Source organism: Colias croceus, chromosome 6 (assembly GCF_905220415.1).
Source record: "Colias croceus chromosome 6, ilColCroc2.1".
Taxonomy (NCBI): Eukaryota; Metazoa; Arthropoda; class Insecta; order Lepidoptera; family Pieridae; genus Colias; species Colias croceus.
This window is the reverse complement of record NC_059542.1, coordinates 8,690,112-8,703,313: the sequence shown is the minus strand read 5'-3', so window position 1 is coordinate 8,703,313 and position 13,202 is coordinate 8,690,112. Positions and strand designations below refer to the sequence as shown.

Sequence of the window (13,202 nt, the reverse complement as noted above, 5' to 3'; positions counted from 1 at the left end):
AATTTTGTAGTAATCGGTTAAGTAGTTTAGGAGTCCATTGAGGACAAACATTGTGACACGAGATTTATATATATTAAGATAATTGTTATCGTTATTGTTATCGTGTTATAATTGTTTCTCGTTGATTCAACTAATGGTAATAGTAGTCATTAGTATAAATTAGTATAGAATTAAAATACAATTTAAGTATTTTCCTCAACAACGATTCTCATTAATTATCTCATTTAAAGGTGTCGTTTATCAATCGTACCTACATACATCAATAGTAAGATTGGATTAAGAAGAAAATTAGATTTTAATGACCCGTCAATTGAATCATAATGGTGTGTTCAGTGTTATTGAACTATAATAGCAGCCTGCTCTTCTGAATTTATTTCTTCACTAAATACGAAGTTCACAATACTTAGTCACAATGTGTACTTAATAAGTATCGTGTGTCTAAATCTTAGAATTAAGACGAAAAGGGAAAAATAATAAAAGAATCATTGCATATTTGAAAAATATTATATTCTTAAAGCCCTAAATTACAATCTACGTCAGCTCTCCTCGACTTTAACGTCTAAACACCCGTATTTTTCTAGAAGCTCCTGTTTCTTTCTTCTAAGAAGCGCTTCTTCTACATCCTTCTGTGACGGCACTGCAACATGTGATACTGGTTTTTCTGAATCACTGTCATCTTCTATTCGCTTATCTTCGGGCTAGAATTAAAAATAATGTTAGTCATGTGTAAATAGCATCAAATATTTTAAATTACTATATATTTTAGCATCGGAGTAAAAAGAATGATAAAAAGTGTTAGCTGTATTATTTCTTACATCTTCAGGATATATATTCTCTTCCTCTGGTACATCCTGCTCTTTATTTTCTTCCTTATTTCGTTTCCATTCGTCCACTGCTCGTGCTATGGCTAGAAAAATTATAAAGACAATGTTAATATCATGTTTATGCTTTAGAGTTTTGATGAAAATCACATCTTTATCTTTAAGGTAAGTGCATAAATGGCAGAAATACTAGTGTTATATACTGCAACAGACAATATGAACATACCCTCTCTTTCAGCAATTTGCTCTAAAGGTATCAATAGACCATCTTCATCATCTCGATACCCGTAGTAATCCGCGTCCACGTCACGCATCAAGTCCGCGCGAGTTCTGCGCGGAGGCGGCGGCGGTTCTTGTTCGAATAGCTCACGGACACCTGGGGAAAAACAAGACTTTAATGTGTCCTATAAAGGGCCTGGAAATTTAAAATTCTAAAAAAAACAGTACAATTAAGAATTATTACAATACGACGAAGGCACACCTGTATCTACGGATTATGTTTCTCTTTGGAAATGTTAGACAATCGGTACTTGAAAGCATGCTTTTAGATCTATCTCTATGTAAAAAATTGTGGTAATAATAAATTTTTTATTAAAAAAAAAAGGAAACAGAAAAGTAAATATTTCTCAATCGTTCTTACCTGGTAGATCTTTTGCAGCACCAAAATATTTATAACCTCTATTCCCTGGAACTTCTTTCCCATCCTGGTCCAACATTTTCGGTCCCACGCGCGCATGGTCCGGCCCTCCGAGGGATTTGATCTGCACCTCCCAGTGACGTTTCTCCCTCATCAATTTATTTATCTCATCGTTGAGATCCCGTATTCGAAACTCACCTAAACCAGCTGAAAGTTGGATAATAATGATTGATGGATTAGTTATGGATTTACAATATGTTCCCAATTGTATGTTGAAAATTGCAGTTTAACTAAGTAGAAAATAAAACATGTGACTTAAAAATGTATAAGTTTTAATATTTCTGTATGTGGTTTTATCAATGAAAATGGCAAATTGATAAATCAATTTATGTTTTGCTTTTTTTGGATTTCTTTGTAGATTTGCGTTTGCTCTTCTTCGTTAGATCTGTTTTACTCTTTCCCTTTTTCTTCTTTCCCCTTTTCACGCTTGATTTCGATGCCTTGGACTTAATTTCATTTGTGATACATTGTTGAGATATATTATTGTTAACTTGCTGCTGTTGAGGAATCTTCGGTGTGACGAGCTCAATTTCGAGATCCGTCTTTTTGTCTTTTGTTTCTAGTTTCTTTCCAATTTTAAGAATGAACACATCCTTTTGCGGATGTAACTGCTTTGCCATATCAACTGGCACTGGACAATTTGTTGGTGTGACATTAATCACTTTTCTATCTCTGCTGTCGTATCTTCTGTCCGATGTTTTATGAGTATACATTAAGTTAGAAGTATATGTATTTGAAGTCTTATTTCTCGGCAATTGAAACTGTATTTGGTCGCCTGTATTATATGGTGTTTCTTCACAGGAACACAGCTCTTGAATTCTTTCGTATTTACCATTTCTCTCAACTCTCGTGCTTTTTGGTACTCTGATCCTTAATTCGTTTGCATTAACTTTTGAGAATATTTCATCATAGTTGTTAGTACTACCTAAAATCAATTATGATATTTAATTAGGTAAAATAGTAAATGTCTCCCACATATTTTTAATTTATATTAATGTACTTACCCTGATCATATTGGTACATGTTATTATTTTGCACAACATATCCTCTATTAGATGCTTGTCCACTTGATAGCTGGGACACCGGACTCCCTGCTCGTCTTGAGGACAAAGTGTGCATGCTACGTTGTACTTCTCTCTTTGTGAGAACATCTTCGTCTAAAAGAACCTTGCCCTGACAATCCATTTCTACATTCTGACATGAATACATTGCCATTCCGTTGTCTTCTTTTTTAAGATAAGAAGTTTCGTGAGATTTCGATGAAGCACTGAATGCTGTAGTGATTTCTTTACCAAGAAATGACATTCGCGTTGTAATTTCGATCATACCTATAGAATCACAATGGTCACTGTCTCCGCAGCATAAATGAAACAGTTGTTTTGTAAGCGGTGTTGATGTCGTACATATTATATTATCTTGTGGTTGCTCTTCTGTCCATTTTTTACATAATTCTTCTCTTAAACTCACGAAATCTTTGGTGTAATCCATATTTGTTTCAGCAATTTTTGTAACGCAGCTAGAGCAGGGAGGTTGTTTCGTAAGTTGTAAATGTATAATGAAGTCTTTTATACAACATATTTTATCGTAGGTCATAGCGAAAAGAATAGATTTTCCAACATTTAAATTATTGAAATCTACAATTTTGCCATACGAAGAATCGTACAGCACTATGGGCTGTTTTCCTAAAAATGTGGCAGCTATAACAAGATTATTGTAATCCAATTCGAAACAATCACACTTCATGTGTATTTTGTTAATAATAAGTTCAATTAGAAATAAATGATATGGAAAATTAACGTTTTCGCTAGCATCAACTGAAAGTTCTTTCTTCGTTTTAATGATATCATCGCTTAAACTTTTTATCGATTCTCTAAGTGCGTTAGCTTCACTAGTTAATTTTCTACTCATACTGGCGATTTTATTAATATTGCTCAGTACAGGTATTTGGGAACCTTGTTTGTTTTCCGAAAGCTTAGAAGAATTCAATAAATCATCCATATTTTGTTCGTTTTCAGTTAAGAGATTGAGTTGTTCCTTGACGGATTGCGATTTCAGGCTTACACTTCGAGGACTTTCCGGACTTGATTTCCTACGACTTCCTTCACTTTTTAACGATATACGGGGTGAGTTTCGGTTTGAAGGAGGTGGACTTGGGGATTTCTTAACAGGGCTAATTGGCATTATTAACGGAGAAGACGGGGGACTGGATTGCAGGAATACTTGATCTTCAATGGTCGGCGGCACGTCCAATATAGTGAGGTTTTGCGATTTTACACTTGTCTCGTGTTGCGATTTTATACTGGCTTCACGCGGACTAGCTATCACGGGAGATGGTGTTTTAAATACTTCGGTACTAGGTTGGTCCATGTTTGTGAATAAAGACTTAATTGGAAAAATTACATAATTTTGAAATTAATGTGATATCAAATGTTGTAAAATAATGCCATGGCCCTATGGTTTTTATTTAGAACACTAAAGTTAAATATAAGAATGAAGCTTATTTTATTAAAGTACCTATACACGACGTGATTTTAGAAAAGTGCGTTATTCATTATGATTTACGAAGGTTTAATCAGGGCAAATTAATCAACAATTTTTCTTATGTAACACAATATCCAAAAATTTGTATGTTTTTTTGCAACAATGTGTGTGGTAACATGTATAGATCATTCCAGAATATAATAGATAATGTAAGCAAGGTCAGTGAAGTTTGTTGATCAGATCAAGGTACTTTGAACTATAGTGTTTGTTAAAAATATAATATTTGTTATTGTAAAAATATGTAATCATATTCATCAGCCTATATATTATGTTCTCACTGCTGGTACATGGGCCCTGGGTACATTCCTTAAGGGATCAGGCCATAACCCACCATGCTGGGCAAGTGTGGGTTGACAGCGTTAAAAATATATTAAAGGATGTAAATAAATAATCTGTATGATGCATACAATTTTTTATACTTACTACACAATGAAATGCGGAGTGAATAAGTAAAATACTTGCAGTTTAAATAATCAAACAGATTCTATTACTAGCATACAAACGCATAATACCATGAAATACAAAAATATGAAAGCAGTTCAGTTTTTAAATAGATATATTTAAAAACTACAGGAAGAGGAACAAATATTTTAACATTTGTATTTGATTCATAAAAATGCTTACCATTCTGTATTTGCGCTACTTTCTTTGCGATTTCTCTCACAATCTGTAGTCTCCATTTTTCTGCCTGTTGAAGGTCATTGCATTCTGAAGCAAGGTATGGTCTGCGCTCCCTCTGACCGCCAGCTTCTTGCACTTGTGCTGCCCGCCATCGGGCTAATGTGGTCCTATTTTATTATTATGAGTTAGTGAAACTTGAACAAGTGATTTTTACTGTAATAACATTTCATTTTTGGTAATTATAATAGAATCATTATTAGTTCAGGATACATCTCCCATTTTTGCAAGTGACTACTATCAAGCTGATTTTCCGTTTGTAGCTTTATTTTGATGAGACACCGAATAATTTCGTGTACGAAACTCTCGATTGTGGTAGCTAACAGAGATAACAAGGATAAAAATTTTTGATTTGATGGTTCTCAAATATTTATTACGCAATTTGTAGGACAATATGTCTGTTGAATTATATAAACATTAACTAAGTGAAAACAAAAAAATCAGCTTGTTAGTAATCATTTATGATGACCTCGTTATCGATACACTTTGGAAAGAAAAACTTTGGATATTTTTTCGAATAATTTAGGTAATTATCTTGAGATTGAACAAAAAAGAAAAATTCAGTTAGTAATAAATATTTGAGAACCATCAAATCAAAATTTTTTATCCTTGTTATCTCTGTTAGCTACCACAATCGAGACTTTCGTACACGAAATTATTGGGCGTCTCATCAAAATAAATGATTGTAAATATATTGTGCGCGGTTGCAAAAGTGAGTGGCAGCCAGGATGTGATATTATATTTCATTCGTAAGTACAAAAAACTATCCATAAACTACGCTTCATGTAAAATTGTAGTTTAGTAATATTTCTACTATAATTGTTGTTAAATCTGGAATAATAGATCGAAGTTGTGATTAATTGATTATAATGTTAATTTCGATTATGTTTTTTCCATTTAGCATCGTTATTTGCTTATTATTAAATGTTTCATGATTGTAGTAAATATTAGACTAGGGTGTCCATACTTTATAAATTGTGTTTATAATATACTAGCTGTGCCCGCGACTTCGTCCGCGTGGAATAGCGACTGCATAGTAGTTACTTTACATACAATTATTTAGTAAACACGTACTACCATAAACAATTCATAGAATTGTTAATAGAATTTATTACTAATCTAAGCTAAACAACTTACGTACTTTCCGGAAATCCGGGGCATTTTCCGGGGATATCCGGAAAATGCCTGTAAAATATCTGGAAAATCCCCCGGAAAATGTGTGAAAATGTCCGGGAAATACCCGGAAAATATCCGGAAAATGCGTGAAAATGTTCGGGAAAAGCGTGGAAAATGCCTGAAAAATCTCCGGAAAATGCCAGGGAAATGTCTGGAAAATATCCGGAAAAAGCGTAGAAATTGCTTGGAAAATCCCCGGAAAATGCCTGAGAGATGCCCAGAAAATGCCCGGAAAATATTAAAAAAATGCGTGAAAATGTCCGGAAAAGGCGTGGAAAATGCCTGGAAAATTCCCGGAAAATGTCAGGAAAATGTCTGGAAAATGCCTGGAAAATCCCCGGAAAATGCATGAAAATGTCCGGAAAAAGCGTGGGAAATGCCTGGAAAATCTCCGTAAAATGTCAGGGAAATGTTCAGAAAATGCCTGGAAAATGCCTGGAAAATATCTAGAAAATATCCGGAAAATGCGTGAAAATGTCCGGAAAAAGCGTGGAAAATGCCTAGAAATCCCCGGAAAAATGTCAGGGAATGTCCGAAAAATGCTTGTGAAATGCCTGGAAAATGCCTGGGAAATATCTGGAAAATATCCGGAAAAAGCGTGGAAAATGCATGGAAAATCCCCGGAAATTTCCTGGGAATTACCCAGAAAATTCCCGGAAAATATCTGGAAAGCGCGTGAAAATGTCCGGAAAAGTGTGGAAAATGCCTGGATAATCTCCGGAAAATGTCAGGGAAATGTCAGAAAAATGCCTGGGAAATGCCTGGAAAATATCTGGAAAATATCCGGAAAATGCGTGAAATGGACCGGAAAAGGCGTGGAAAATGCCTGGAAAATCCCCGGAAAATGCGTGAGGAATTGCCCGGAAAATATCCGGAAAATGTGTGAAAATGTCCGGAAAAAGCGTGGAAAATGCCACTTCAAATTTGCGAAGTAATTAAAGCAGACAACCAAAAAAAGAAAAAGAAAGCTAAAATCTTTCATATTAAATGTATATGGGATATTCATATTTCATATTATGTACTTAATGTATGGGAGGGCTTAAAGATTTTTTTTTTTATATTTCTCGATTTATTTAAAAAAAATGATTACGGCCATTATTAGGTTAAGTACTTTCGATATCAGTTTAAAGTTTTTTGTTATCTGTAATACTTACAAAAAAAAAATCGCCTGTGCACACTGAACGATTACACCTTGTACATGAATGCCTTAGCAAATGTTCGCCGTGATTATTTAAATGATCATAATTTTTTTTATTAATGAACCAATTGACATGAATTAAACACTAAATGACAAAAAAAATTAACTACAGTTTTGGGTTCGGGATCAATTTAATAATTACACCTGCTAATATTTTTTTACATAATATTTTCATTGTATAAAATCGTAACATAATATCCTTTATGTATTGTTCTATTAACACATAGATAATATCTTCCCAAGGTACTAAATTTTAATAAAAAAGTTGTTTTTTTTATTTATATCTAAAAAAGAGTATTTATATTAGACAGAAATAAACATAAAATTTTTATAAGTTTTATGGAAGCTGAATGTAATGCAAATGGGCAAATATAAAAGTAAAATTAGGTATTTAAAATAAATAAATAAAACAACTACCAATTACAGAAAAACTTCTTTTTCGGTTGAAAATTGCTGGATCATGAGTATAATTCTTTATCTCTTACCTTGGGCAGTCTGGAAGAGATCGCTAGTAAGCGATAAGACCGCCTTATGTACATACCGTGTTAATCCATTTGGTATGATTGTAAATATTTTACTTGGTGTGGTACGTATATTACCACACCAATTGATAAATAATATGTACTCTGATCCCAGTACGATCTGTACCGCGATAGCCATAACGATAATAAAACAATCAGATGACAGTAAAGCACGATTAAAAATCATACTTGTACAGTTATAGTTGTGAGTGCAATATTTACGTTTCAAAATAACATTTTTTTTTGGTAATAAAACGTAGGTAGATTCTCACGCACGCACGCTGATACGTGGTTGGCTGCCCCTTTTCTCATTCCCGAAAAATATCCTCTAAAATTACCCAAGATTCTTCCAATGATTGTACCATACGTTGGAAATTAACTTTAGTCAACAATTGACCACGCGCCAGGATACTTATTTCTACTACATCCTCATGCAAATCGTTAATTTTTATGAACATTTAATCTGTAAATAAAAAAAATGAAAAGATTACTTTACCTAATTTTATTAAAAAGCTACTAACAAATAAAATTCTATCAAGAACTAAAGTGACCTTCTTTGGGCGTTTAATATAGTCTTGTAAAAGTTATACATAAAAATAAAATTTCATCATTTTCTTATTTTGTCGTAACTTCAATTCTAATTAAAAACATGAGTCTAACTATATAATTAATTAATAAAGAATAAATATAAAAGCTACAACTTACCTTTTGTGGGAACGCAAGAAGGATTTTTTAAAATGTCACAATTAACTGTTAATAGTGTCTTGTTTGACATCAAATAATAAACATCTACCCTCACTTGTAAAATTTTATTTAGTATATTCACATAAAATATAAGCACCTGAAGTGGACTCTGGGAAGACATGGGTTAAAAAGTTAAATAAATAAGTACAATTAAAAACCCCACCAACATCATATTATTTAATTTTTAATTATAAATTTGCAAGAAGCGTTAAACATGTAAATTGATTTGATTTTAATGAAGTCTCATAGATGGCGCTGTTTCAAATTTGTCTTTATACTACTAAGATTCATTAAACTGTTTCTCTGCCAAAATTACGTAAATGACGTAGTTTTTATAGTGTAAAGCTAGATAATAGCGTGGCTTACCCAAAAACAACATTTAAACATGAGTCTTTAGATTGTACGCTGTGTAATACACGGAATACGTTAGAAAAATAAAGGTTCACAGCTCCTCCCCCGGAGGTGATAGCATGATAATGTGTATATAAAAGCCTCACCCGACCTGTTAGTAATATTCATGCAAAATTTGAAGTCAACCTATGCGGTACTTTTCGAGATTAGCTCGGACAAATATACAGACAAACAGACAAACAGACAAACCGACAAACAGACAAACAGACAAAAATTATAAAAACTATGTTTTTGGCTTCTATATCGATTATAGATCATGGATTATGTATTCTTTTAAAAAAATATTCAATGTACAGTTTTGACTTTCCTACGATTTTATTATATGTATAGATTTCGGTACGGTATTTTATATGAGGTAAAAGAAAAAGAGAAGTCTTTCTCCACTGGCTACGTCTTAATTGGCGTGACAGTTAATGGTATAAAAACGTTGTTTACTACTTTTATATAATAATATATTGTAAAATCAAAAACTCAAAGTACGTAATATATAGTACCTACCTACCTGAAATAGAGGCACTAGACAACAGCACAAATTTTGTGTTTTCTGTATCTAAATGACATTTTTTTATATTTTGCAAATAATCTTCTTTTCTCTTTACAGGTTTCCGTCCAATCTAGCGGAACGTAATACATGGCTAAATAGCTAAATATAGTAGAATTAAAAATATCCTGTTTTGAAAAAGCGAAGATATTATGCAACATTCATTTTAAACCCGCACTTGGACAGTGCGGTGGATGTGGCCTGTAACCTCATAGGAGGCCATGTCCCAGCAGTGGGAACGTAATATATGTCATACGTTACGGGAAATAAAATGTATGGGAGGGTTTAAAGTTACATTTTTAGATATTTCTCGTTATATTAAAAAAAGTTATTATTGTTATTTTACTCATTACGTAAAGTTTCATATCAATATCAGTTTAAAGTTTTTTTATACCTGCAATAGTTACGGAATAATCACCTGTGTAAACGTTAAGTGTGCACTTAACGATTACACCCTGAATATATTATATATTTTGTTTTTCTTTTGAATTTTTCTTTTTTGTTCAATCTCAAGATAATTACCTAAATTATTCGAAAAAATATTTGTCCTACAAAATCTACGGTTGGTTCAAAGAGTCCCCCTTTCCAAAGTGTATCGATAACGAGGTCATCATAAATGATTACTAACAAGCTGATTTTTTTGTTTTCACTTAGTTAATGTTTATATAATTCAACAGACATATTGTCCTACAAATTGCGTAATAAATATTTGAGAACCATCAAATCAAAATTTTTTATCCTTGTTATCTCTGTTAGCATTGCCGTCTTTACCATAGGGGCACAGGGGGCCAGTGCCCAGGGCCCCCCATCGTCTGGGGACCCCCTGGAGGAGATTTTTGGAGACAATTTTTCTCACATATATCTCAAAATATTTTATTAAAAGCAATACACTTTTCTCGTTGCCAGAACGTCAGATCATTTTCAGATTTATTCGAATCAAAACATCTATGTATAGAAATAATTCGAGTGATTCGAACACCATTATAATTAACTTATCAGACATTTACTTGAATTATTTTCGGAATTATGAAAATAATAACAAGTATAAGTTTACAGAATACCTAGCTTTTAATATGGGCGTTGTGACAAAACTTTAATCTCTGGGCCTGTAGACAAGTGGCAGAAACGCTAGAGAATAGAATCCGCTATTGATACTAATAATTGATATCCCACCAAAAACATAAATGTATAAATTGGAGCCGAGTTCAGTTTTTACATTCATGTTTTTGGTGGGATATCATTACTTTTTGGACAGAAAATTACTCTGCAAATTTGATTTACTTCAAGAATATAATACTTTTTATATACTATTTTTTTTTTGTTGCGGTTTCTCTGTATGGTTTGTTTAGTATTATTTTCTATATTTTCTTGTATGTTTTGAATGTCAGCGCACATTGCCCTGTGCAAAAAATTATCTGCAATTTTTTAAACACGTTTTCTGTTTAAAAAATTACATGATTTTCTAAACATCCAGCGTGAATTTGTACACACACTATTACCAAGATGCAAAGATCGTTGTAGAAGAATCGTCGCCGTGGTCGCCTTACTCCATGACGTGACGGTATTGCCATGACGCGATCTTGAAAGTTTACTCTAAACGCGCCTAAAGATGTTTCACTTATATTATATAAATTAAATCATTTCGACCTTCGACGAAGCCTTCTTTCATTACACTGAAATTAGGTAAAACTAAACTACGAACACGAACACGAACGCGAACGCGAACGCGAACGCGAACGCGAACGCGAACGCGAACGCGAACGCGAACACGAACGCGAACGCGAACGCTAACGCAAACGCAAACGCGAGCGCGAACGCGAACGCGAACGCGAGCGCGCACGCGAAAACGAACGCGAACGCGCACGCGAGCGCGAGCTCGAAAGCGAACGCGAACGCAAACGCGAACGCGAGCGCGCACGCGAGTTCGAGCGCGAAAGCGAACGCGAACGCGAGCGCGAACGCGAACGCGAACGCGAGCTCGAAAGCGAACGCGAACGCGAGCGCGAAAGCGAACGTGAACGCGAGCGCGAACACAAACTCAAACTCCAACACCAATTCGAATTCGAACGCGAACGCGAACGCGAACTAGTACTTGTAGATCATAAAATTATTTATACAAAAGAATCAATACATTATTTGTAGATGTAGCTTCCTACCATTTTAATAAGAAACGGCTACGAAAGAATAATGTGTGCGTGTACTTGTGTACACACGTAAGAAGTGAAACTTCTTTATAATCTTATTTTTCCAAAAATTATATACATATATGCAACTTTACAGAAACGTCGTCGAAGACATCGAATCACGCGTGGTAGGGATAAGAAAAAAATGGCGCGTAACGAAAAAATGTTACACTAAATTTTTTTCCAACCCCGATAAAGAAGTTTCACTTCAAAAAATCCAGATGCTAATATTAAAAAGATAAATTTGAAAAAGAGAAAGGTAATTTGAAAAAGTAATTCTTAAAATATTTCTTAATTAAATTAAATTTAAGTCAACTTTGGAGCGCCATTACAGCAGCAGCAAAAAATAAGGAAAAAAAGTTTCATCAAAAGACCATATACCTAATACAAAATTGGTCAGAAGTAACTTTTTTGTAAAATGTATAAAAAAATGGAGCAAAAATTTTCTCATTTCTTATTGGTTACTTCTATAAGTTTCAATTTAGGGCAAAAACACATATATTTATGGGAAAAAATATGTATAACTAGTTTGGTTTCAAAGGGCCCCCAATTCTTGTGTGCCCAAAGGCCCCGGCATAGTCTAAGACGGCCCTGTCTGTTAGCTACCACAATCGAGACTTTCGTACACGAAATTATTGGGCGTCTCATCAAAATAAAGCTACAAATGTAAAATTAGCTTGATAGTAGTCACTTGAAAATGGGCGATGTATCCTGAACTATATTGGTTGGATTGAATGAAAAATGTACCTCTAGTATTGATTAACTCATAGATCTAGTTAATATTATGTTTTTGAGTAAAATTAAGAACTTAAATTCATAAAATGAATAAGCTAATATAAAATTCAATTTGTATAATTGTTTTGGGTGTATCTTTCAGGAAGCTATATTAAATATGATTTGTTATTTAGGTATTATTATGTTTTGGTTAGGTGCTTAAAATAAAACATATAAGTATTTCCTTAATAGCTAAAACATAATAAAGTTGTTTTACTCACATAGCCTTCTCTGCGTTCCTTGCCTAAAAGAAAATAAAAATATATTAATCGAACCATTTGACAAACATGACAAAAATAAGAATTCATTATCAGTTAATAAGAAAACGACTAACTTAACTGTATTTTATACATAATAACCTTATAACAATATACAAGGTAAAGCTACAAAATGTACAAAACAGAGAATAATAAAGCTAGAACAACTTACCATCTTAATTCGTTACTACAGTCTTATCCAAAGATATTTGGGGTTCATTAATTAGTTATACGGAATTATACTGAACACCTTTAAATTAAATAAAAAATAAGCAGATAACAACGAGTATGTACACTTTACCTACACCACTTGACAATAATTGACAGATCCACAGAAACTAGCACATGTCAGTTGTCTTTTTTGAGAATTGTATGTCAATGTCATCCATATGACATCTCATCACAGATACATCTCATGTTCAGCGTCCTAGTACCTATTGTACACGGCACTTCCGTTGCTTTCGACACTATGGTAGTTTTCCAATTATTACAGCACTAGAGCGCAATAAGTACTAAGTAATAAGAGCTAAACGAAATTGATTCTAAGCGCGGCGACACTGTTGCCTGCAGACGCAACGCGCAGCGATTCATAGATGTTCATAGAAACAAGTGGTGTCGCTTGCAGTTTGCTGTTGCAGTTTGCGGTCTGCGACCCGTCTC

At 33.6% G+C, this 13,202-nt stretch overlaps 2 protein-coding genes across 2 annotated transcripts; both read right to left on the bottom strand.

Moving 5' to 3' along the window:
* Positions 1-490: 490 nt before the first annotated feature.
* LOC123692907 (pre-mRNA-splicing factor ISY1 homolog) lies at positions 491-12,869 on the bottom strand. Its single transcript, XM_045637771.1, has 7 exons — positions 12,715-12,869; positions 12,507-12,529; positions 4,684-4,847; positions 1,462-1,665; positions 1,048-1,197; positions 816-907; positions 491-698 (listed from the first exon to the last, which is right to left on the bottom strand). Exons 1-7 carry the CDS (start codon positions 12,715-12,717, stop codon positions 537-539), a joined length of 798 nt encoding a protein of 265 aa, XP_045493727.1. The 5' UTR covers positions 12,718-12,869; the 3' UTR covers positions 491-536.
* LOC123692899 lies at positions 1,774-4,526 on the bottom strand. The gene is made up of 2 exons (XM_045637761.1): positions 2,523-4,526; positions 1,774-2,443 (listed from the first exon to the last, which is right to left on the bottom strand). Exons 1-2 carry the CDS (start codon positions 3,883-3,885, stop codon positions 1,845-1,847), a joined length of 1,962 nt encoding a protein of 653 aa, XP_045493717.1. The 5' UTR covers positions 3,886-4,526; the 3' UTR covers positions 1,774-1,844.
* Positions 12,870-13,202: the final 333 nt, after the last annotated feature.

Excerpts from the sequence above, each read along its gene's own strand:
- LOC123692899 (XM_045637761.1), bottom strand. The coding sequence starts at position 3,885 with ATGGACCAACCTAGTACCGAAGTATTTAAAACACCATCTCCCGTGATA. Across the intron at positions 2,444-2,522 it reads CATGTACCAATATGATCAGG|GTAGTACTAACAACTATGAT; the intron begins GTAAGTACATTA and ends AATTGATTTTAG.
- LOC123692907 (XM_045637771.1), bottom strand. Across the intron at positions 4,848-12,506 it reads AGGAACGCAGAGAAGGCTAT|GACCACATTAGCCCGATGGC; the intron begins GTGAGTAAAACA and ends ATAATAAAATAG. Across the intron at positions 699-815 it reads AGAATATATATCCTGAAGAT|CCCGAAGATAAGCGAATAGA; the intron begins GTAAGAAATAAT and ends TTTTAATTCTAG.